Here is a 24,200-nt window from a genome sequence, read left to right as displayed (position 1 = left end):
AATAGCTGATTCTTGTTAAGATAAGGTCCGTCATTACGGTTCTCTCGTTCGCTACCCAAACCGGTCCCGGTGCTATGGCGAGGCTGTGCCACTGTGGGAGTGAAAAAAATCCACCAATCAGCTACAAGTATCTCCGCGAACTCAGAGACTCAGGCCCTGACATATGGCACATTTGGCCTGGAGGGTTCCAATTCAAGGTCCTTTGAGGCGTTTCTCATGGATCTAGACCTGTAAATGCTACCATCAGAAGATAAGTCGGCCTGGAGACACCCCCGATTCCCCCAGGGACCAATACTCCCGCCCACAGCTCCATCAATCAAGACCGTAGAGGAGCCTTTGCAAAGTACTCTTTACAGCCGTAGTAGGATCCGCATTGGCGCAGAGGCAGATCTGGGACAAAAACAAGTGGGAATACTGAAACAACAGATCCGACCTGCTCGTCCTTTTTTTTTTATCTCTTTCTTACCATTCGCATCGGATTATACAAACATCATGATCGGAGCGGACGCGACTGCTGTCGGTGGCGTTATGGCTCTTAATGCAGACGAGGCTCACACGGAGTATTTTCGCGTAGGTATTGATGTTGGTGAGTCTCTTCATGTCCATTTGCTCCGCCATTGTTGGGGGATGGTACTGAACTGTGATCCCAGGAGGCACAAACACGGACGCGGCGTTGGTAGGGTTCCCAGCAGACGCGGCCAGGAACGAGGGCATCAAGCCTTACGTGGTAGCAAAATCCAAGGCGGAAACATCGGCGGACATCACGACCGGCATCTGCGAGGCGCTGGAAGCGGTGTTCGACAAGACAAGTGTGTCTCGCTCGAGGATCTTGTCCGTGAATATCGGGACCACCCACTTCATCAACGCCATCGTCCAAGCGGACAGGACGAAAATCAACCGCGTGGCTGTCTTGCGGTTATGCGGCCCGTTCTGCCGTGAAGTCGAGCCATTTGCTGGTTTCCCACCGAGGTTGAAGGACGCGGTCTGCGGGTATTGGGCATACCTCAACGGAGGATTGGAGAGCAAGAGACCCAACCCCTTACAAAGACGTTGTTCTGGTCTAATTCCTGTTTACAGTCGACGGACGGATCATCACGGAGGTTGATGAAGAAGAGGTTCTTCGGCACACCCAAACCATCAAGGACGCCGGCATCGTCTCGGTCGCTGTCGTGGGCGTCTTTTCTCCCGTCGACACCGCTCCGGTGACTCAGGAACAAAGAGTCAGGGACCTCATCCTGAAGCAATATCCGGGCTGCCACGTCGTCTGCTCGCGTGACATTGGAGCTGTTGGGCTTGTGGAGAGGGAAAATGCCTCAATCTTGAATGCGGCAATCCTCGATCTGAGCCAGAAGACCATCACCGGGTTCGAACGAGCCATGATCCGATCGAAGCTTGACTGCAGACTGTACTTGACTCAAAACGATGGGACGGTGATGAGTGCGAGCGCCGCGCGGCTGTCGCCCATCAGGACATTCTCCTCTGGTGCCACCGTATGTGCAGAATCACAGGCGATCTTTAGGGGCTTCTTCCTGACCACGCACTGCAGAACTCCCTCATCGGAGGTATCTTCTTGACAGGGATCCAGAACCCGGACTCAATGATCGATTTGAAGAGCTCCCAGGTGATACTGGTAAGGATTGATCTAGTCATTGTCCTTTCAACTTGCTGGTGGCTAATCCGTCAAAAGGTGGATGTTGGGGGTACGACCTCGGACTTCGCGGCACTGTCCCCCACGGGCTTTCCCAGGGAGGCGCCTTCGATTGTCGAAATCGGAGGCGTTCGAACCGCCTTTCGCATGCCGCAGGTCTACAGTATGGGCCTGGGAGGTGGATCCCGTGTGCAGGAAGTCGACGGCGAGGTGTCGGTAGGCCCTATATCGGTGGGATACAAACTGGCCACGGAGAGCCGCTGCTTTGGAGGAGACGTCTTGACTGCCACCGACATTGCCGTTGCAAGAAATCAAGTCGGCTCGATTGTCCCCAAGTGGAACGGCACCCCTCCTGATCGACGTGTCGTTGAAAGGGCGTCTCGCCGGATCAAGAAGCTCCTGCAACGGGGCGTCGATGCGATGAAGACTTCCGATCTTGACGTGGTTCTTCTCCTCGTCGGAGGCGGCTCGATCATCCAGATGGACGACCTGGAGGGGGTTTCGAAATGCCTGCGCCCGGCCTATTACGATGTAGCAAATGCAGTCGGTGCAGCGATTGCGAAGGTGAGGCTGAAGAAATTTGCACCTGGCGTCTCGAGATGTCTTGTTGATCTGTTACTTTGGAACAGGTATCCGGCGAATTGGACACCGTCCAAATCCCTAACGGCCGAACACATCAGGAAATCCAGAGAGAGCTCTCTGGGAAAGCAATTGAGCTGGCGGTACAGAATGGGGCACAGCCTGGCACCGTCAAGATCGTTGACGTGGAGTTTATCCCACTGCAGTATATGAAAAATGAGGCCGTGAGAGTGATCATCAAAGCGGTACCACACCCAAATTCTGCTTTGATCAAGTCTCGGCTGATTTTGTCCACAGATTGGCGAACTTGGGACTTCCAGGCCCTCTCAAGAACATTCCATCTTATCCCCAGACTTGTCTCAGGTTGAGGTCAACGGAATAGTACAGAGTCAGAAAGATCAGACCCATCCTGAACAACCCGCCATAAGCAGTGGCACCGACATTGACGTGTCCAGCTACGTCCCTGCAGTATCAAAGGAGAAAGGGGAATGGTACCTGTCAGAGACCGATCTCGAATTCATTGCTGATGGCTGTGGTGTGCTCGGGACAGGTGAGGAGAATAACATTTCAGTTAAGGTACGAGCAGTTGACCGAGGGAACCAGGTGGAGGCGGCCCAACGTATTCAGGTCTTATGCATTCGAAACAAGCCGTGCGAACGTCCCCAGCGAACAGAATGCGTGTCATTGAGGCCGCTTCGGTGAGGGACGAAGATCCGGTGGTATGATTGATTCTCCTTGCGTGACCTCTGCAAATGAAGACTCTAACTCGCGCACAGGCGACGGTTGCATATATTGGGTAGAGCTACCTCTCACCAGACACATCGTTGCGTGACATGCGACTGACTGTGCTGGAATAGTGCCCCGACAGTGTTCAATGAACGCCTTTGCGGCGACAGTGATCTGTACAACGCCGTGTCAGGGTTGGCAGCTCACTTGGGTGTCCCCAAGCTTCGCGGCATCATTCCAGGCGAAATTGGCGGATCCAATGGCATGAGGGCGTTTGCGGCGGCGGCGCAATTGGATATTCCAGTCATCGATGCCGATACCATGGCCAGAGCGTTTCCGCGGATAGATCTCGAGCTTCCCGCCGTCTTCGGTGCAACCAAACCATATCCAGCGGTGATGGCGGACGCGCGAGGGAACATCCAGGTCATCGCATCGGCCGATAACCAGAGGAGGCTGGAAAACCTGGCGCGGGCGATCTGCATCGAGTTCGGCAATATGACTGGCTTCAGTCGCTCGATCGGGGGCGAAGTGACGAGAAAATACTGTCCTCACAACACCATCTCCCAGACCTGGTACATCGGTCGAGCCATCCACATTGCGCGCCAGAGGAAGGAGAGTGTCATCGGTGCGGTGGTGAGTTTCCATCCACCCTCCCCCCCCCCTCTTCTGGCAAGTGCCTGTTTGACGGAATTCACCTAGCTTGACGTCCTTCCCGGTGCCGTTTTACTATACCATGGCAAGGTTGGGAACGTCACCAATTCGACGCGAGGGGGCTGGTCGTTTGGAACGACGATTCTCAACCCAGATCACGACGATGACGACGACGACGAGTATGCACAAGAAGCGCTGCACCGGAGTCATCGGCCCATGCTCCTCGAGTTCCAGAACGAGTATCTCCACGCCGCCCTGGTGTCCGCTTCAGCGTCGCAGAGACCTGAAACCGTCTGCTCTTCGCCCGACATGATCACCGTCTTGGAACGACCCAGCGGCGTCCCGCTCGCGACCAATGAACTCCGGTTTGGCCTTCGTGTCGCTGTGGTTGCCTACCCATGTCACGAGCTCTGGAAGACTCCCGAGGGAATCAAGGCTGCCTGCCCCGCGGCATTTGGGTAAGTTTGCCTGGCTAGTAGTTGCAGCCGCTCCATGGAACACCCGTTCGATGTTATTATTGACCACTCCCGCAGGATTGACACCAAGTACACGCCTCTGCCAACGCAATGGACGAGACCAAGGTCGGTCATTGAAGAGTATGCTCGATGAAGCGACGAACAAAGAAGATGGGCACGGCTGGGAGGAGACTCGGCAAAGCATGGTACATGCACAATGCATTGAAGAAGGCGAATGGGATATCGGCGTTCAGGTAGCTTTCTATTCGAGGAGCTCTTGTTCAGATCAGTTTGTTAGACTTGTAGTCTGATTTATGATGTGTCTCCAAGATTCTGCCTCAACTAATGGCCAGGACGATTGAGTGACCTTTCCATAACACCTCTTAGGTAGACGGTAGACTGTTTCGATGCCGCTTCGAAATGCCAAACCACATCACCCTGCCGTCAGCCAGTACAATCGTAGCTGGATGCTCTTATCTTCGTCCGCTGACAGTAGGAAACCATAAGTGGCGAAGGCGGAGTGGATACCTGCTCTATCTCTATCCCGCTAGCCTCGCTTTAAGAACTGCCTCGGGACCCTTCAAACGGACCCCTCCTCTCCTCTTACGGTTCGCTGTCGACTCTAGAAGCAAGATGGCGTAGTCCAGAAAATGCATCTCCATCTCCAAGCTTCCTGCACACGGCCTCGCATACCAAGTCCTCAACACCCTGATCTCTTTCCACCATGCCTGGCGAAAGCCCAAAGGCGCCCAGAATGCCTCGCTCCTTCAAACCTCGCGGCCGAAGTTGCCTTCCGTGTCGACAGCACAAGGTGCAGTGCAACCGGGCTGTGCCATGCTCAGCCTGCACGCGCGCCGACCGCGAGGACGCTTGCCGCAAGAATCCATCCCCCGTCGCCATGGGAATCTCTCAAGCTGGGACCTTTCCAAGACCAGGCCCTGCTTTTCTGAGGGCGCGAAACCCCCGCAACCACGATGCATCGGTTTCCGTGGATCAACAGATGCATGTTGAGGCTGTGTCCAATGTAGTCCCTATAAACAAGGCCACGGATCATCGTATGTTGGGCGTGGGGTGGGAGGGCCATGGACGTGAGACTGCTGCTTTCGAAACGTCGATGAATGGTCTCCCCACCGGACCTGATCCGCTGGATGAGACGGTGGTCGGGTTGCAGAAGCTCAACGAGATCTCAAGCCTCTTCCGCCGGCAGCCCGGTGCCTTTCGTCCCCCAGAAGAATCAATGGCTCCATTGTCATTCATGGGTGATGTGGGTTCCAGCACGCAGGAAGCCGCCTACGAAGCAGGGAAAGGCGCTGCTGCAGATGCAACAAAAATTCAATTGACCCGCCTCCTCCCACCGCAAACCCAGTGCGACTTGTTCGTGTCTTATTTCCTCGAACACGCCGACTGGGTCCATCGAGCGATCCATGTGCCTTCGTTCCGACTTCAGTACGTTCGGTTCTGGACGATGCCAGTCCGCGATATCGACTTGATCTGGCTCTCCCTGCTGTTGATCATCATCTCGGTCTCCGCCCTGCGAATGCCTCGTCATACATGCAGCTGTCTTGGGATGGAATCTTCGCAGGTCCGCAAACTCGCCCATCGCTGGTTTCGCGCATCCCGACAAGCACTTCAGGCTGGAGGATTCGAGTCCAGTCCCTCAATTGTGCAGATCCAGACGTTTGTCATCTCACAGCTGTACTGCCTGTCAACCGGCTCGGTGGAGATTTTGAACTCGCAAGTTGCCCTCTCCCTTTGTTTGTGATACCAACCACTGATCCACCGTCTTGCAGGGATTTGGGTCGAGCAGTGAGGAACGCTCAAGCGTTGGGATTGGACAAGCCTAGCTCCAGTAGCATCGTCCTTGAGAGAGAAATGCGACACCGGCTGTGGTGGGAAGTTTGCCATGCAGATACGTAAGTGACCACGATCAAAATTGTGCCCGACAACGAGTTCTTCTCCGTGCTGACGGTCGTTACAGGTTCCAGTCCATGTGTCTAGGCCGGATGCCTCTCATCCAGGCCTACCTGTCAAAAGTTCCATTTCCAGTTCATTGCAACAACGTCGACATCACGGAGACTGCGGTAAAAGCTCGTCCGCTCACAGAAGCAACCGACCTCAGCATGAACATTGTCAAATACAAGATGTTCAAGCTCTACAATAAGCTCTACAAGGAAAACGGCGACCATCTACAGTCGTACGAGTTTGTAGAGCAGATCAACGCCGAAGTGGAGCAAATTGAGAGGGAGCTGCCTTGGTTCTACGATGCACAACATGCCGATAAATTTCCCTTGTCTTCACCGCTAGAATCAGTGCCCTGGGAGCACCATACCATGCACACGTGTCGTTGTCTACAGGTGCTACGGATGTACCGTCCTTTCCTGCACCCGCAAGTCCCGCAAGCATGGGACAAGTGTCTCAAGGCAGCTGAAAGGGCCCTTGATGTCTACCGTGCATTGAGACGCCGCAATCTTGACCTGTTTCGAAAATCGGCAAAGCTCAGTGGGCAAAACTATCAGATCTTCTCCGTCGCCACCTTTCTGTCTCTCTTTCTTCTGATGGAGCGATCAGATCCTCAGGGAAAGATTCGAAGAGACATTGATATGGTGATGTCTGACCTTGAATATCTCGACTACCCCTCTGAGGGTTCGGCGGCACAGTTCGACGGTATCCGAGTGCTTCGAAACATCCTCGAGCTGTATGGCTCGACGGATCTCGCGGGCCAAGTCAACCGGACAAGCATAGTGCCTGGGATCTATGCCGTATTTGGAGGTGAAGCATCCTCGCAGTCCTACCTAGGTCGAAGTCGTGACCTTGAGACCACTTCCGACGACCAACATGAGCTGGAAGCAGTGTCTGACACTCGAGGACAAGCTCCAAACTATAGCAGGACCATCTCAGCTCAAATACAGGCCTCCGAAGAGCTGTCTAGACCGCAGATCGAAATACAACCTGTTGAAAGCGATCAGGTCGGGCAACTGGACAATGTATCCCGGTTGTCACCGTTCCCGGGGAGTCTGGCTCTAGACGTCTCGTACGACTTTTGGCAGTGGGATCAATGGGATTTGTTGTACGGACCATTGTGCGAGGAAGATTTTCAGATGAATATCTGAAAGGGAAAGACTCCACAGACCAGGCACGAGTCATGAATGAAGACTCCGGAAGCTTTGCCATGGCCGTGATTGTGAGTCCAAGCATGGAGTCGAAAGTTGGTCCCAGCAGTGATTGTCAGTGATGGATACCATCTGTGCCTCTCTGGACCGCCGCCCAGAGCGACGCCTAGATCGGACCATTGAAAGTTTGACGGATGGGCCTAGACAAGCGTTATCACTGACGGGACCCGATAGGAATTGCGAGTCACTCCATCACCGTTCTCCCGCGCTTCCAGACGACCCGGGGATAGCGAGACATAATTGGTGGAAATTTGCAGAGAGAGAAAAGTCACGAAATAGTCTGCCACCGACCCTGAGGCATCTTATCTGCCTAGGAGTATGCAAAATACAACACCTTGGCAATGATGGGATTGTGCAGCATTCTCATTCGTTATCGACACATGCATTCGACTGTGTGGAGATGCTCACAGCAAAGCGAGGGAGTATCCCGACTCAGGTGCTGGAGCAGCACTGCGGGATATAGCACAGGATACCAGAGTCCTTGATGGCAGGTTCATGCACCTCCTTCCATTTAGGGCAGGCCGTCATCAGTTCTTCGTGGGTGACATTCCAATGCGAACACAATGGAAGTACTGGCAGTGAGCGCTGCAATGCCACGATGGGAGGACATCAACGGCAAAAGGACAATGACCTCAATTGTGCGAGAGCCTTTGCCTGGTGGAGAAATCCAGATCACGGCCAAAGGCGTGAAGGGCAATCAACCTGCAATGCATGATGGCCCAGTCTATGCCTTCTTTGCCCACCACTACGACTACTGGTGCAAAGAATTAAGCTATGACCGCACCAAATGGAAGTGGTGCCATTGGGGCGAAAACATCACCTTTGACTGCGACGACAAGAAGCTGACCGAGCGAGAGTTTCGACTGGGCGACATCTGGGCCGTCGGGAAGACCGTCCGTCTGGAGGTCTGCGGTGCACGCATCCCCTGTTTCAAGCTGTCCTGGCGCTGTGGGCAGAAGGACTCGTGGCTCAAGCCGCTGGCGGACTCTGGATACTCGGGGGTGTACTTCCGGGTCCTCGAGACTGGGATGATTCGAGTGGGAGACCGAGCGAGCCTGATCGAGAGACGCCTCGACACGATCGACTGTGCGACAATTTCGAAACTTGCATTCAATGCCTCCCTCAAGACGCGGGACACCATGAATCTGCTGGCTAATGAGGAGCTTCTGGTGAATATGCTCCGAGCCTCCTTCGGCCGCAGGGTATTGCTCCTAGACGACCAGGCCCGGGAGGGCGTCCATGGCTGGAAAGGGTGGCGGAAATTTAGTCCGTTCAAGATCGTCGACGAAGGCGGCGGGATCAAGTCGTTCTATCTCAAGCCGTTGGACGAGAATCCACTGGCCACGTTTCGCCCGGGACAGTTCCTCACCGTGCGCCTGCCCACCGGAGACGTGCGCTCATGGTCGCTCTCGGACTGGCCCAGGGACCCTGGAGCGCCCTCGTACTATCGCCTCTCCATCAAGCGATCACGCAAAGCGTCGGTGTGGATGACAGACGAATGCAATCTCGACACGGTCCTCGAGGTCCGCAGCCCCCAAGGCCGGTTTGCGCTGGATTGGACACCCCTGTATCTTCCCCGGCAGGTCTATCTGTCGGCCGGGGTGGGCATCACCCCCATCTTCTCCATGCTGAAGGCCCACGCCGCGCACGGCGCGTTCCCGACCATCGACGCCATTTGGATCCACGTCGCGCGCAACGGCGCTGAAATCCCCTTCCGCGAGGAGATGGCGCAGCTGCCCAAGAACCTCCGGCGGATCTGGTGCTTTACGGCTCCGCGCGAGCACGAGAAGGTCGGGAGGGACTACGAGGTCCACGGCCGCCCGGACACGGACCTTCTCCGCCGCGTGGTCGCTCCAGATTACCACAAAAGGTACGCCGCCGGCACATCCCTGCCCGTCGAGGGCCGCCTGTCGTCGTTCTACATCTGCGGCTCGTCGGCGTTTGACGAGTCCATGCACGAAGCCCTGGCCGCTTTGGATGTGCCTCTGAACATGATCCACGCTGAGAGCTTCACCGCCGGGGCAGACGCCGCCCAGGCGACAGATCTCGAGGAGGCCGTGGTGCGGTTCACCGCGTCCAACATCGAGGCCGTCTGGCGCAGAGCCCAGCCCATGACGCTTCTGGACCTGGCCGAGTCCGTCGGGCTCCAGCCTGACTCGGGCTGTCGGGCCGGAGTGTGTGGCGCGTGTAGTTCGCGCCTGGTGTGTGGCGTCACCACTGGAGGCATGCAATCGGACGGCTCTGTGTTGATCTGTGCCGCGAGGCCCGCTTGTCCACGGATCGAAATCGCAATCTGAGCAATCAACTGTTTGATATAGGTAATTAAGCCGAGACTGTACGTTTGCCGTTTAAGATGTGTAAGTAGAGAATCTGAATCCGAACTCAGAGGCACCTAAAAGAAGTGACTCGGTTGAATAGCACCGTGAACAAGCACCAGCATCAAAGGGGGAAACATAATTAGCACTTTCACAATACACGTAGCATATTTTGCGCGCGAGAGAGAGACAGAGGATAAAATACTCGTAGTGTCACATTCTGGAATGACAGCCTCAGCTAGAAACGAGACAATTTGCTTTTAAAGCAGTATTCATCGAATTCCGTTCAGTATCCAGCTTCGACAATCGACCTGCCTGTCATAGCACACCACAGTCCACCACAAACAGCACGGCAGGGCACACAGACACATAGAATCATCAACAGATTGCAACAAGCACACTCTCGCAGACCCTTCCCCTTCCACAAACTTCACACTGTTGAACCCCTACACGGCTTTCGTCCGCTGACATCCAAGTTTGCCACGGCGCTCTTAAGACACCGTCCCTCGGATCACAGTTTCACTGCTTCTGGGAGTTACTTCGGCTCCACCACGGCGGTGCTGGTGGTGACTACCTCGCCCTTGGACAACGGGTCGCCGTCGGCCACCGCGGCGCGGCCCTCTTCGTCGTCCGGTCCGACGCCCGCGATAACGCCAAAGGGGACCTTCTCGCCGGGGGCGAAGGTGTTGTACACATCGTCTTCGTCGACCTTGTCGGTCCCGGGCGGCGGGAAGGCGAGGTTGAGCCCGTAGTAGATGGTGGCGGTGAGGACGTACTGGCAGATGTAGCCCTGCTCGTAACATTGAATCAGCCAAGACACGGACTCAACTGAGGTTGAAAGAGTTGATGAGGTGTACGGAGTATATGGTCTCCCGCTCGGCAACTTACAATGTAGTACAGGTGGGACCATCCCTCGGAGACCTTGTTCGACGGCGTGACGGCGTGGACAAACCCCGGGATAAAGGACCAGACGCCAAGGGCGAAGGCAACAATGGCGCGCCTACGCAAATAATACGTCGTGGGTTAGAAACAGCAAACTTGTGGAATTTGGGCCCACCAGGCCTCAGGTCCTGCAGGTCGATCTCTCACAAACTCACCAGTTGACCCCGTACCAGTACCAGTAGACGGATTCCTTGCTCGGCTTGTAGAGATCGCTCAGGCAGATCCTCTGTCTGCGGACAAGCCAGTAGTCGCAGTGGAAGATGGCCGCTAGTAAAGTGTTAGCCATGCTGTTCATTTGCCCACAAGGTCTGCCATCTAGTCTGTGTGAACCGATAGACGAACGTACTCAACGGTGAAAGAAAGACCGAGTAGGCGCCCATGATGGTCACGAATTTGGTGCTCGTGTTGGCCCTTTGAGCGTTCTGTTAGAAATCTGCTGCCAAATGCATCATGGAAGATAAGAAGGGGTGTGATGACCTACAGGCGCCACGGCTGCATCACTGTCATCCCACCGTCAGTGTCCCGTAATTTGCATGACGCGTGGGGAAGAGCGACAACTTACAGATCCCAATGACGGACACGATATACGCCCCACGGCGGATGTTGATGAACTTAGGGAAGATGCCCGCCAGGTCCACTAGAGTTTTCATCCGTGTTAGAGAAACAAAGACCTTCGCAGTGGTGGCCTCTGGGTGCAGGAGAGAGGAACATACTACCGCCCTGAACCCCGGCCGCAGAACCAGTGATCATGAACTGGGACCCGAGGAACGGCAGGACGCCGAAAAACACGGCTGCTCGCGCTGCGGAACCGTGGTGCTCCTGGATCTGCGTGAGGAGGAGGGTCGGCGTCCACAGGAGCCCCTGGTCGGGCCAGATTGTCGCCGAGCAGGAGGCGCAGATGAGGCCGATGGTTGCCTGAGAGGAAAACTTGAGGTTAGATCCATTGTTTGGTCGTGCCCCCGGCCGTAGACAGAAACTGTGGGACAGATTGGGAAACAGGGAAAAACATGGTACTGACCGTCACCAACATGGACAGGGCGATCCCGAGACTTTGGGGCAAAAGCTGGTCGTTTGGCCTCTTCGAGTACCGGCCCCAGTCGGCGAATCCGAGAATGGTGGTGGCCTGGCCCGAGATGACTGTCGAGATGGCGCGCATGAAGTTCCAGCTGAACACCGAGCCGCTGGCGGGAGTGATGTCGGTCAGGGCCTCGGTCGAGTGGAACAAGACGCCCGCGCCGCCGGCCTGGTGCACAAACCACCCCAGGATGCAGAGGCTGGAAACGAGTGCGGCGGCGGACACGGACACGCCAAACCAGTGGAACTTCTCGGGGCGGACCCAGATGAATGCCAGGTCGGCGGCCATGAAGAGGAGCCAGGCCACGAAGTCGTTGGTTTCCATGGGCACCGACGCCGGCAAGGTGTTTTTCATGGTGTAGAATGACGGCCAGATGGCCCCCAGCATCACTTTGACGCCTATGATCATGAAGGGTCAGTTTGTGTTGGATCACTTCACCATCGAGGGTTCGCCTCAGGCCATGAGACTTGCACATGCCGCCAAACCATGACTCGATGGACAACCAAGTGCAGTCACAGATGGTGCGGTTCAACACCGGGAACGGACCACCCCATAGACCCCAAGCTAACCTGCTGGTGACGGGGAAGCCAACGTGCCACTTTCCACCCCTGGTGATAGCCGACCTGGGTCAGCGGTTTTGCAGAAGCCCCCGTGGACACGCACGGACTTACGGTTGAGAGCCGAGCATGGTAACGATTCCGATACAGAAGGTCCCGATCACTATGGCCAGGATGACTTGCCATGCGTTCTGGGTGGAAGGTCACAGTGTCAGTCTTTGCCTTCTCAACCCCGGCGGAGGGAGACCGACCAAACCGAAATTCAGGAGACCGGAGCCATTTGACCACACCGCGATGATGATTCCAATGCTGGCCTGATAGGTGAAGAAGGTCGATCGGGTCCAAGTGCGGCGGGATGGTGGGAGAGGACGGATCTAGAGAGGAGAGAATGTTTTAGTATCTGCACAGTCGACTTTCTGCCACACGGGATGCCCTCTTGAGGCCGTTGGGCAACGAACATCTTCATTGTACCAGATATCCACCGGTTCTCCCCGTTCATCCTTGAGGATGACCCAGTCAAGGATCTTTTTGAGGACTGGCATGATTTTTGTGAAAGAGAGGTCGCAAAAGGTTGAGAGGTTGCAGGGAACGAAGTCCTTCCTCTCGCCACAGAGGAATGGTGTTGTCGATGTCCTGGATGTCTTTTTATACTACACAACACCAGCTTTTGCACTGATATCTGGCATCCCTTTTGGACCCGTCTCTTGGTTCCTACCATGCCCAAACGAGGCCGTGATGATAAGGAAGATGTTCCTGAAAGTTTGTCTGCCCTGGCGAAGGGGCGGGGAAGCGTGGTGTGCGATTCAAGAGAGAGAGGACATGGCACAAACATGGCCAGATTGATGCTGCCTTGCCCGTACCCCGTAACTCTCAGCGTGCACAGAATTCGATCCCCCTATCAGCCTATAGTCGAACAATTTCAGCGAGGGAGAATATGTGCCGCCGCCAGGACAGATAGGGACTTTGGGATCCACTTGGGTCCAAGGCCACCAATCACCGTCCATTTCCGCCGTGCCCGTATCGCAACGCACGACCCCCAATTCTTGCCGCTGGCCAAGTCCGCGACGTGAGGCGAGCGAGGCAAATTGGACATGATAAGAGACTGGAATGGGATGGTCTAGATCTGAGTATACCTGGACGTAGAGGTGGGCGAGGCCGCGAGGGATGGCTGGTTGTAAACCACTTCAGCATGTTGATCCAGACGGCCTCGGTCGAATGCCAAGGATGGGAAAGGCACAAGACTCGAGGCGGATTGATTTCTAAAGAGTAGCCTCGATGCTCTTGCCTTTCTATTGATGTGGGAGATATCTGTGAGCAGATGGTTTCTAACGGTTGGAGTATCCTCATGGTCTCACGGAGAGGCTGAGCCTCGCTGCCGCAATAGGGTGTCAATAATTGCTTGTATGACAATTCTTGAAACGCCAGAGATATGAAGAAGCTTGCTGTATCTGTTGTATGATCCCTAGTAGAAACACGACGATTACGGCGCCACAGTTTTGGTTCACTCATTATGAAGTCGTGGTTCAAGTGTCTCGCTCATGCGTCCACTAGTTTACATCCCATTGACATTTGTTCTTCAAGGTTGGACTACCGTTGAGCCACGCCGCTGGACGCCGGTACGTCAAATACTAAGAATGATTACAAAGTAGCATCGACTTGATCGACTGCAGTGGAGCATATCATTGTCAAATAAATGTCATCCGTATCTGGAGTCTCATCTTAGAGAGGGATTGTGATGTCACACTTGTGGTTTTTCGGCGCAATCAGAAAGAAGTTTTCAAACTCCATATCCCCGTCGGTCATAGAAGGTGCTAAGGTGGCAGTTGGACAACGTCGAAAGAACTTGGCTGTGGCCAAATTGAGCTCCATTCTAGCAAGATGCATTCCTAAGCATGCTGGATTGGTGGCCGAGTTAGTGAGATATACAGCAACGGAGTTCGAGAGATCGAGCACTCACCGCGTGAGCCAATGCTATATGGCATGAACGCTTCCTTCATCCTTGGTGTTGGATTGTTCCACCGATCCGGCAGAAATTCGTAGGGATCTGTGAATATGTCGGGGTTGCGATGCAATGTAAATGCCTGCGTGCTCACTGTAATGCCCCCTGGAAGATAATATCCGGCCAGGTGAGCTCCTCCATCCGGGACAGTCCTGGGCAAGGATGCGGGTGCGGCGCCGTAGAGACGCAAGCTCTCGCGGACAACAGTATCTAGATAGGGAAGCCTCTGGACGTCTTCGTTTGTGAAGGCGTCCGGCAAGCTCTCGATCTCCTTCAGGATTTTGGCCTTCACATCAGGTCTTTTCAGCACTATCCAGACCAAATATGTCAAAGTGATGGCGGTAGTGTCACTTCCTGCGACGATCAGGTTGCTGGCCTCCCATTGCACCTGCTTCTCTGTAAGAGTTTCGCCCGCCTCGGCCTCGGCGAGCATCTTGGAAAAGAATGTGCCTCTGGTCTCTCCGCGCGCCATACGATCCTTGGTCCTCTGAATGACTGCTTTGCCAAAGCTCTGAATTCGCTCTCGGGACTGTTGCCAGTACTGCACAGAGGGGAGAGGAAGGATCTTCAGTAACATTGCTACCGGTGCCACTTCATATCTGAGGCCAGCGTTTTTCAAAGCGCTCGCCAGGTCTTGTGAGAATTCGGTTTTCTACAACATTGATTGTCAGCACACTGAGCCCGCACACTAAGAGAAGTGAGTCGAAGGCTTACCCGACCCAGCTCTAAGGAGCCCAACGACTCCCCAAAGCTCAGCTCAGCAATCAAATCGGTCGCTAGGAAAGAGAACCATTGCAAGATGTTGGCAGTGCCACCCATCGCCTGCTGTTGAATCTTTGTAATGGCCAAGTCTGTTTTGGCTTGAAGAAGTGGCTCCCAGTCATTAAGACTGTTCTGGGAAAAGGCGCGCGAGAAGAGCCGCCGACGAGCAGCGTGATCTTTGGGATCGGTGATTGAGAAAAATGTAGGCTCTTCAGCCATTGTCATATCGCGATACCAGCGTGCTTTGTAGAAGTTGGTACCGATCTTATGGATCTCCCTGGCAGCCTCGAGGTTGCATGTAATGACTTCCGTAGGGCTAATCCTCACAACCTCTCCTGTGCAAAATTAGTGATCCATTTTGTAGTTTGAGGGGCTCCAGACGGCCCTAATAAAGGGTACATTACCATACTGAGCGTGGAGCGAATCGACATAGTGCAGCTTACGCCCACGCATGGCATGGTATTTTAGAGGCAAATATGAGAATCGGTTCAGCCGTGGACCGGGAACCTTTCTCAATGGACCTTGCATCCCTCGCTGCCATTTCTATATTCTCGTCAGCAGCGTGGCCGATAAGACAAGGGCAGATGGAATTAAACTCACTGGCCAGATCCAGGCGACGATGGCGAGCACCGTGAGGAAAAGGCTATACTGCAAAGAAAGCATGCTGGCGAGTCTGTCGGATGTATTCGACGCCTATTGAATTATCAGCAATACCACGGCAACTCATTGACAAGTTTTATGATTTATTGAGACCGCGATACTCTGAATATTTCATTCGGTTCATGGCGAGCCGTGAGCTGCTCGTGCAAGCGGCGATACCTTTTCGTGATTCGTGGAGATCGTGGCGGATGGTCCACATTGCAAGATAAAACATGCCAGATGGTTCCTGATTGTCCATCTGCATTTTTTCCCCTGCGAAGAGCACACGTGAGGCCAATACAGAAGACTGAGCCATCATGACATTCACCGATCAGACTTGCTGGTGGTATGCTCCTGTATAGAGGAACGACTGGAAATGCTCATTGTACGGAGAGCCGCAGAAAATGCCAGCGCCACTGTCGTCCCAGGATGATAGGACCACAAGCAGAGTACAGCCCCAGCCCAGGAGCGCAGATTCACACATACAACGTACGAGTGACAGGTTTGAAGGTGCTCCAACAGGGGAAGGGTTGGTGGAAGTATTAGAGGGAAGAAAGAGCCAGCCACACATGGCCCCGCAGCAGCTAAAGAAAAGCACCTATATAGCCACAATGGCAACAAGCAGAAGATCATTCTGACGCCGTGGTTGTTCTTTTTGATGTTTCAATAACAATGCAGGCATAGCTCGAGGTCTACCAATAACAAGACTCTTCATCAATCCGCTGTACAGGTCGACTGTCCGTGAAGCGGTAAATGCGCTCTTTTCCCCATGGGATTTACGAGACACCGGCGCAAAAGTCCATTGTGCAAAAGCAATCCACAAGACCAGGATATAAGCCATCCATTGACTGGATCTACCCCACGTGTAAGTGTTGCGCGCAAGGAGATGAGTTGCTCCTTATGCATTGATGTGCAGCTGCGAAATTGGACGCCGCCCCCCGCCCGGCGCAGCCGCAGCCGCAATCTCGCACCAACTACCAGAATCTCGTCTGCGCCACCAATCATCGCCATCATGTTCTTTCGACTCTTGTGACTTCAGCTTCACTTCGGTCCTCTCACCAATCTGGACACCTGCAGAAGGCACAGCTGGTTCGTGCAAAAGGAACGGTGATGCGACATTGGATTTCGCTGCCTCCCCCAGATGTTGTTCGAGAGCCCTGCTGATCCCCGACTCTCAAATAGAAACGCTGCTCCCCCTAGCAGACAGCATGTTGTGTGACCAGACCTTCGCTGAACATCTTGGCTCTAATCCGTCCTCTCGTTTTCACCCTTCGATTCGTCCATCATGAAGTTCATTGCTGCTCTTTTGCACCTCGGTGCTGCCGCTCTTTCGTTCTCTGCTGTGTCGGCGCAAACAATTGCCCAGATCAATGGAAACCGCTTCATCTCTCCCTACCGCAACCAGAATGTCTACAATGTCACAGGGCTAGTCACTGCCGTCGGCTCAGGTGGGCTGTGGATTCGCTCTACCACACCGGACTCGGATATTCGCACCTCAGAGTCCGTCTATGTCTTCGGCCGTATCACCACCAATGTTACATTGACCACAGGAGACATCATTGTGCTCGATGGTATTGTTTCCGAGTACCGCTCCAACTCGGCGTATCTTTATATGACAGAGATCTCTCGACCTACCAACGTCAAGGTCCTATCCCGAGGAAACGAGGTGAAACCGGTGGTCCTTGGGAAACAAGACACCAGTCCACCCACAGAGCAGTTCACCTCCCTCGACAACGGCGATGTCTTTGGTGTACCGAACAATGTCAGCCTGGTTTCTGCGGTGAATCCCGTGCTCCAACCATGGTCCTACGGCCTTGACTTCTGGGAGAGTCTGTTGGGTGAACTAGTCACCGTCAAAAGCCCCAACGCTGTCGCCAAGCCTAACTCATACAATGAGACCTGGGTGGTTGGGAACTGGAGAAAGACTGGCAAAAACAACAGAGGAGGCTTGACTCTGACTCCAGGAGATGGGAATCCGGAAGCCATTGTTGTTGGTGCACCCCTTGACGGTACCATCAACCCAGATGACATCAAGCTTGGGGATGATCTCGAGGACATTACCGGTGTCGTGTACCAAGAATTTGGTGCTTACTACATTCTTCCATTGACAGCGCTCTCGGTCATCGACTCGAAGCAGCCGGCATTGCCAGATCCGATCAACTGGAACTCGAAAGGGAGCTGCAAGAAAATCACGGTCGGGCAGTATAACGTTGACAATCTGGCTTCAAACTCCACCACCCTACCGGGCATCGCCTATGATATTGCCTATTACCTCAACTCTCCGGACCTGGTATTCTTGCAAGAAATTCAAGACAACAGTGGTCCTACCGACGACGGCGTGGTCAGCGCGAATGTCACGTTGGAGACGCTTGTGGCGGCGATCGAAACCGCCGGTGGTGTGTCGTACAGCTACCTCGACATTGACCCGATCAACGACGAAGACGGCGGCGAACCCGGCGGTAACATCCGCATCGCCTACCTCTACAATCCGGCGGTCCTAAACCTCAAGAACCCCAACCCAGGCTCCTCCCTCGAAGCCAACGAAGTGCTCCCAGGCCCGTCACTGAAGTACAACCCCGGCCGCATTGACCCCACAAATCCAGCCTGGCAGGACAGCCGCAAACCACTGGCCGCAGAGTGGGAAACGGTCAAGGACAAATCTACTCTTTTCACGGTGGTCGTCCACTTCACCTCCAAGGACGGCAGCTCCTCGATCGAAGGCGACCCGCGCCCGCCCGTCAACCTCGGCGTGGATCAGCGCAACGCCCAAGCAAATGTGACGGGGTCATTCGTCTCCCAAATCCTCGCCGAGGATCCCCACGCCGCCGTCATCGTCGCAGGAGACTTCAATGAATACTCGTTCGTGGAGCCGCTGGAAACATTCGCCGCGGTCTCGGGGCTCGTGAACATGGACGACGCCGCGGGCATTGCGCCCACCGAGCGGTACACGTATATCTTTGACATGAGCTGTGAGGAGTTGGACCACATGTTTGTGAGTCCCAAGATCGCAGGCACGCCCGGAGCCAGGCCGGATTTCAAACACGTGCATGTGAATACATGGGTCACGTACGCGGATCAAAAGTCGGATCATGATCCAAGTGTCGCGAGATTGAACATTTGCTAGACTGGACCATTGTTATGTACCTGCGGTCGAAGGCGACCATGATCGTGTACTCCGTAATGCTTGGGGCTTAACGTTGCATGTCTGGCTGCTATTTAAATCGCTCCGCTACAACGCAAATTGGATGGCAGACTTGATAGCCAACTCGGGACATTAGCTACTTATGACAATTTAATACCCCAAAAACTCATTCCAGAAATGTTATCAATCCCTGGCACTGAATCAAGCAGCAAATTCCGCTTAGCTTGTTTAGGCTTCCAAACAACTTCCGTCTCATATACCGATGTACTGTGGATAGAGTCTGCTTTGCCCGGGTGCACCACGACTCCACCCACGTCTCGACGGAGCAAAGACAGCACACTGCATTGTGCTAGCAGAGAGCACTCTATCCACCCTCGAGGCCATCAGAGTCCCGTCCCAAACGGTTTTAGGCAGAGATGCCGACCTTTGGAAACTTATTTCCAATCTGTTTGGCACTGACGGTATCGCCTCGGACGCAATGACACTCAATCTGGGGCGAGAACAGAATCACGCCCGTGTATCCGCAGTGGCGCAGGACTTTTCTTGACATCTGACACGTCGTGTTGTTCTTCTCGACTGACGGATGAGAGCAATACGGGATGCTCGCGATGCGTTTGGACCCCGGGGAGTCGTCGACCTTGGAGTAAGCGGTGTACGCCAGGTATATCTTGTCCTCCCGACTGGAGAATTCCACTTCGTCAAGTTTGATGCGCCGTCGAGGTTGCCTTGGAAGTGGTCTTTCACAGAGACCGTCAGGGTTCAGGGGTGTCGTGCCGGGCCGGAGCTCTTCTTGAATCACAAATTGGCTGATTGTGGCCGCCATGCAGCTCGTCCAGCCCCTCTCGCTCCGCAACATGCCATGGAGCAGTTGCGATGCTTGTTGCCGGATTGGGGTGTCGCGACACTTGGTCGCCACCAAAAATAGAGGCGGGATCAGGCCCAACGTTGGTGTGATGACGGATTGTCCCGTCGTCGTTGGTTCTCCTGCGCGTTCCGAAGCAGTGATGATTTGCTCCAGCTGTTCAACGATAAAGCAAAAGTCGTAATGGAAAGCGTCGTACATGAATTCATTGTTCCGGCCCAACGTGTAGAACATGATGCGGGCAACTCGGTGGTGGACCTGGAGGAGTTGGTACTCCACCGGCAGCTCACCGTCACCGTGGAAATGCTGCAGTTTGTGACCGACTGTGTCCAGTGCAAAGGAGATGTCGTCCATCTCAGCAGTGGTGGCAACGATATATGGGCAGGTCGAGCGGAAAACCGCTTTCAGCAGCGACGCAACACCATGGAGGGCATCCATGTAAGTGGTGATGGACTTGGCTCGGTCGAGGCCGCTGGCCAGCTGATAGTTGGACATGAGCCCAGAAGTCAGGGTTGGAAAATTGTCTGCGCAACTGCACGTATCGACGATTAACTCATCGACCATAGGCTCGAACAGTTGTTGACATTCGTCTTGAGTGGTGTTTGACCCTGCTGTGTTTGACCTTCGTCTCTCTTGCAGGAGGCGGTATGCCGACAGGATCTGAAGGACAGGAGATGTCTCTTTCTCCAGCCACCTGTCAAGCTCGGCGGAAACAAGGCAGCATGCTACAGCCACTTCTGGCGACACAGCTCCCAGGGCCGCCGACTTCATCTTATGCATTGCGGCTGCGGAGTGCTTCGTAGTAGCATGCGGTGTGCAAAGAGCCCCATACTTCTGAGATGAAGGGTTTGCATGTAGAGGGCGCAACAGAGCACCCAAAGCGATCAGTCCGTGCTTGATGATTCCATTACTCTCGGCCAGTTGGAGGACAAGCCTTGACCAGAAGGGTTCAGATGTTGCTTGAGAGAGAGCCACAATCTTTGATCCGGATCTCAGAAAGAAGTCGTAATTGGTCCTGTCCTCGTCGGAGTGGAAATCGCGCTGGCGTCTGAGCTCAAAAATCCGGGCTTTTGGTGGCTGGTATCCAGGACAAACAACTCCCAATTTCTGGCATCGTAGACAGGCAGGCTTCTCTGACCCACACTTGACCCGCCGCTGTTTGCACTTTATGCAGCCGTTGAAGTCTTTATGATGCCAGCGCTTCTTCCTCCCGGTTCGGGATACAGCTGGCATTGTCCTAGAAGAATGCTTCTGGTTTCACACCTCGTATATAGTCTTGCATGTAACCTGAGGCTGTGAGTGGATTGCTAGACAGCAAGAGCCTTCACAGATTTATATCGATCTGAAAAGTTATAGTTATATCAAAAGGGTATCAAAAGGGTCTCATACTTTCGTCAGCCCAGATATACCCGCCAGATGGGCGATGATCTCTGGCACGCCTGACGAGGCTGACCACTACGTCATATGTCACCCACGCAAGGCTGCGAGAATTGGATCGTTGAATTTAGCGACTGAGAAGTCGGATGAACATGTGATTGCGCGCACACTTCACTCACTTGTCACCACAGCGCCGTGCCTATTTATTTCGGTCTGTTGCTCACTTCCAGATGACAACTTTGTCCAGTCAATGACCAAAATGAGTGGCGCGACGAATTTCAAGCTGAGCGCGGTCCTGCGTGGTCACAAGAGTGATGTACGCATCTCCGAGCAAGTCCACCGCCGCACAGACTGACATGAGAGTACAGGTCCGTGCCGTCCTCCTTCCTGACCCGTCTTTTGCAGTAACAGCATCCCGCGATGGTTCAACCAGAGTCTGGAAACGAACATCCACTTCCCCACCGTCCTACGAAGACACGGAGTCATCCCACGGCGCACAGTTCAAAACCTGTCTTGCTTATATCCCTCCGTCAAAACAGTATGAGGATGGACTGGTTCTTTCATCTGGTCAAGATGCGCTCATCGAAGCTCGGCAACCATCATCAACAACAGGCATGAATGCGGACGCTTTCATGGTGGGGCACAGCAACCAAGTCTGCTCGATAGATGTGTGCGCCACAGCAAATTACTTTGTGAGTGGCAGCTGGGATGCTACTGCAAAAGTCTGGGAGATTGGCAAATGGGAGGTTGCTTTTGACCTGCCAGGTCACACAGCCACAGTTTGGGCGGTGCTCGCTTTCAGCAGAGACACCATCGTCACTGGCTGTGCGGACCGTGCAATCCGAGTCTTTGATCTACGTGGAAAGATGTTGAATTCATGGGATGGTCAGGACATTGTCCGTGCTCTAGCGAAGCTGCCCAAAGGCCACGATACCGGTGCTGAAATTGCTGCTGCAACAAATGATGGCATCGTCCGACTTTGGACCCTGAAGGGCGAGCTGATTGCCTCGTTAATTGGCCATGAATCTTTCATATATTCCCTGGCTGTACTGCCCTCGGGCCAAATTGTCAGTGCTGGAGAAGATCGATCCGTCCGCATCTGGGAGGGGCAGAACTGCGTCCAGGTTATCACATTACCCGCCATCTCCATCTGGTCGGTGTCGACTTCTTCAAATGGCGACATTATTGTCGGTTCAAGTGACAAGATGGCCCGGATATTCACTCGCGACCAAGACAGAGTGGCCGATGCCGAGACGCTTGCAGCTTTCGAAGAGTCCGTTCAAGCGTCCAGCATTCCCCAGCAGACTGTGGGGCAAATCAACATGACAGATCTCCCTGGGCCTGACTTTCTCAAACGAAAGGTCGGCAGCAAAGAAGGTCAGAATCAAATCATCAAGGAAGAGGATGGAAGTGCTTGCCTGTATCAATGGTCCATGTCCCAGCAGCAATGGATCAAGATCGGCCAGGTTGTGGATTCTGCCGCCTCGAGTGGGAAGACAGCGTACAATGGCAAAGAATACGACTACGTGTTTGACATTGACATTGAGGATGGCAAACCTCCGCTCAAGCTGCCATACAATGTCACACAGAATCCTTATGATGCAGCAACAAAATTTCTCCAAGACCACGAACTTCCCATGTCCTATCTCGAAGAAACGGCAAATTTTATCATCAAGAACACCCAAGGTGCTACGCTCGGACAATCGGCACCGGTGGGAGCAGATCCATGGGGCACAGAGAACCGATACAGACCTGGCGACGCCTCCTCTTCATATCAACCACCACCACCACAATCTGCGCCTGTTCGAAGAACTCTCCCTCAGAAGGAGTACCTTCCTGTCGTGATCGGAAAGCCCTCCGCGGCTATGGGGCAGATCACCAAGAAAAATACCGAATACGCCGGCAGCGATATGAGCCTTCAACCTGGTGAATTCCAAGCACTAACTGATGTCGCCCTGCAGCTCGAAAAATACAACTTCTCAAATCCTCCGTCACTGCCCAGCTCTCCCTCCCTTCAATCCTCCATTCCGGCTCTACTGAAGATAGCGACACAGTGGCAACCGCCAGCTAACCGGCTTGCTGGTCTGGATCTTCTCCGCTTCATTGCTGCTGCGGCGAAGGAATTTCCGGCTGAGGAGGTCGATGGCTTTGACGCGGTGGCAGGAATCCTCGGAAGCGGGATCTTCGATGACTCCTTTGTACGCACGAACAACAAGTTGGGCATGATTGCCATGCGTTTCTTTTCGAATCTGCTGTATGGATCACCTGCTGGAAGGGGACTTGTAAAGGAGAATGTCGACAACATCATTGAGAGTCTTAAACCACTCACACAGTTCGCCTCTTCCGATGTCTCGGTGGCCATAGCCCTTACAACCCTATATCTCAACATTGCGGTGCTCATCACCACTCCCACCACTCCTGGCGACGCCGACAACAATGCAAACCATGCTCTCGACCTATTGGGGGAACTTTCCAAACTCCTCTCTTCCTTCCCCGCGGTAAATCACTCTGCCTTCTCCAGTAATCCTGCTTCACAATCGACGGAACCGGCATATCGCTCCCTCGTGGCTTTGGGGACCATTCTAGTCGGCATCCCCCGGGCAGAGGTGAAGTCTGCCGCGAAGGAGATTTTTGATGTCCCTGTGGCGTTGAGGAAGTTGAAGGAGGGCAAATACCTGGACGAGCCGAGATTCAAGTCTGTGGTTGGAGAAATTGAGAGCGTTTTGAGATGATATGCGGTGACTCGGTACAGATGTCATTGATTTGGTAGCATGGCATAGCGATTGGGCAAGAAAAAGTACGATCCAAGAACGAATGCTAGATGGGCCCTTATGGGACCAACGACACCCGCAATGAAATGAATGCAAATCATGAATGGATTAATGTCTTGTCTCTTTTCCCCTGGTGATCTGTTGGATGTTGCTTTCCCGTGAACTTGAAGACACAACACCAAGGTACCGTGGAGGCAGACAGTTGTGCGGTTATCCAGATCATGCTCATTACATACCTATTCACCCGTAAGTTGGCAGCTTGTACCTTCCCCAAGAAGAGCGTGTAGGAGAAAGCCCAATCTGGGAGGGCAGTGTGCTCGTGTGACAATGAATCTTCTCTCATCCCCAACTTCCTCAAAACCCCAACCTTTGCGAACAAGTCCATCGCTCGCCTCTGATTGTCGTCGCAGGACTTAGTTCAATGTCCAAAGGGCCCTAGCCGCCTGGCGGTGAATTCTGATGGATTAATCTGTATGTGTAGTGGTGCCGTAGCATTCTCCGCGGAGTCCTCCCGCCGAACACAGAGCCGC

The 24,200-nt window shown here is 54.0% G+C and overlaps 5 protein-coding genes across 5 annotated transcripts; 4 read left to right on the top strand and 1 right to left on the bottom strand.

The window, feature by feature from the left end:
- Nucleotides 1-492: 492 nt before the first annotated feature.
- On the top strand, nt 493-4,213 carry PV07_07357 (uncharacterized protein; the record flags this gene model as incomplete). Its single annotated transcript, XM_016394429.1, has 12 exons — nt 493-586; nt 651-1,049; nt 1,078-1,490; nt 1,547-1,630; nt 1,688-2,212; nt 2,278-2,472; nt 2,525-2,777; nt 2,831-2,946; nt 3,004-3,023; nt 3,085-3,586; nt 3,653-4,062; nt 4,138-4,213. 12 exons carry the CDS (start codon nt 493-495, stop codon nt 4,211-4,213), a joined length of 3,087 nt encoding a protein of 1,028 aa, XP_016247848.1.
- A 570-nt stretch (nt 4,214-4,783) lies between these two features.
- Nucleotides 4,784-7,169, top strand: PV07_07356 (uncharacterized protein; the record flags this gene model as incomplete). The annotated part of the gene is made up of 3 exons (XM_016394428.1): nt 4,784-5,754; nt 5,850-5,972; nt 6,038-7,169. The coding sequence occupies 3 exons, from the start codon at nt 4,784-4,786 to the stop codon at nt 7,167-7,169; spliced, it is 2,226 nt and encodes a 741-aa protein (XP_016247847.1).
- Nucleotides 7,170-16,575: 9,406 nt separating this feature from the next.
- On the top strand, nt 16,576-18,815 carry PV07_07355 (uncharacterized protein). The gene has a single exon (XM_016394427.1). The coding sequence runs from the start codon at nt 16,804-16,806 to the stop codon at nt 18,640-18,642; it is 1,839 nt and encodes a 612-aa protein (XP_016247846.1). The 5' UTR covers nt 16,576-16,803; the 3' UTR covers nt 18,643-18,815.
- PV07_07354 (uncharacterized protein) lies at nt 18,643-20,883 on the bottom strand. The gene has a single exon (XM_016394426.1). It carries the CDS (start codon nt 20,753-20,755, stop codon nt 19,067-19,069), a length of 1,689 nt encoding a protein of 562 aa, XP_016247845.1. The 5' UTR covers nt 20,756-20,883; the 3' UTR covers nt 18,643-19,066.
- Nucleotides 20,884-21,059: 176 nt separating this feature from the next.
- On the top strand, nt 21,060-23,800 carry PV07_07353 (uncharacterized protein). Its single transcript, XM_016394425.1, has 2 exons — nt 21,060-21,215; nt 21,268-23,800. Exons 1-2 carry the CDS (start codon nt 21,150-21,152, stop codon nt 23,629-23,631), a joined length of 2,430 nt encoding a protein of 809 aa, XP_016247844.1. The 5' UTR covers nt 21,060-21,149; the 3' UTR covers nt 23,632-23,800.
- The last annotated feature ends 400 nt before the right edge of the window (nt 23,801-24,200 follow it).

The sequence above is a fragment of the Cladophialophora immunda genome, assembly GCF_000835495.1.
Source record: "Cladophialophora immunda strain CBS 83496 unplaced genomic scaffold supercont1.4, whole genome shotgun sequence".
NCBI classification, from domain to species: domain Eukaryota; kingdom Fungi; phylum Ascomycota; class Eurotiomycetes; order Chaetothyriales; family Herpotrichiellaceae; genus Cladophialophora; species Cladophialophora immunda.
Note: the sequence above shows the minus strand (reverse complement) of the source record. Positions and strands in the feature narration are given on the sequence as shown.

Coding starts and splice junctions, on each gene's coding strand:
- PV07_07354 (XM_016394426.1), bottom strand. CDS start 20,755: ATGCCAGCTGTATCCCGAACCGGGAGGAAGAAGCGCTGGCATCATAAA.
- PV07_07353 (XM_016394425.1), top strand. CDS start 21,150: ATGACCAAAATGAGTGGCGCGACGAATTTCAAGCTGAGCGCGGTCCTG. Junction 21,216..21,267: donor TGCGTGGTCACAAGAGTGAT/GTACGCATCTCC, acceptor ATGAGAGTACAG/GTCCGTGCCGTCCTCCTTCC.
- PV07_07355 (XM_016394427.1), top strand. CDS start 16,804: ATGAAGTTCATTGCTGCTCTTTTGCACCTCGGTGCTGCCGCTCTTTCG.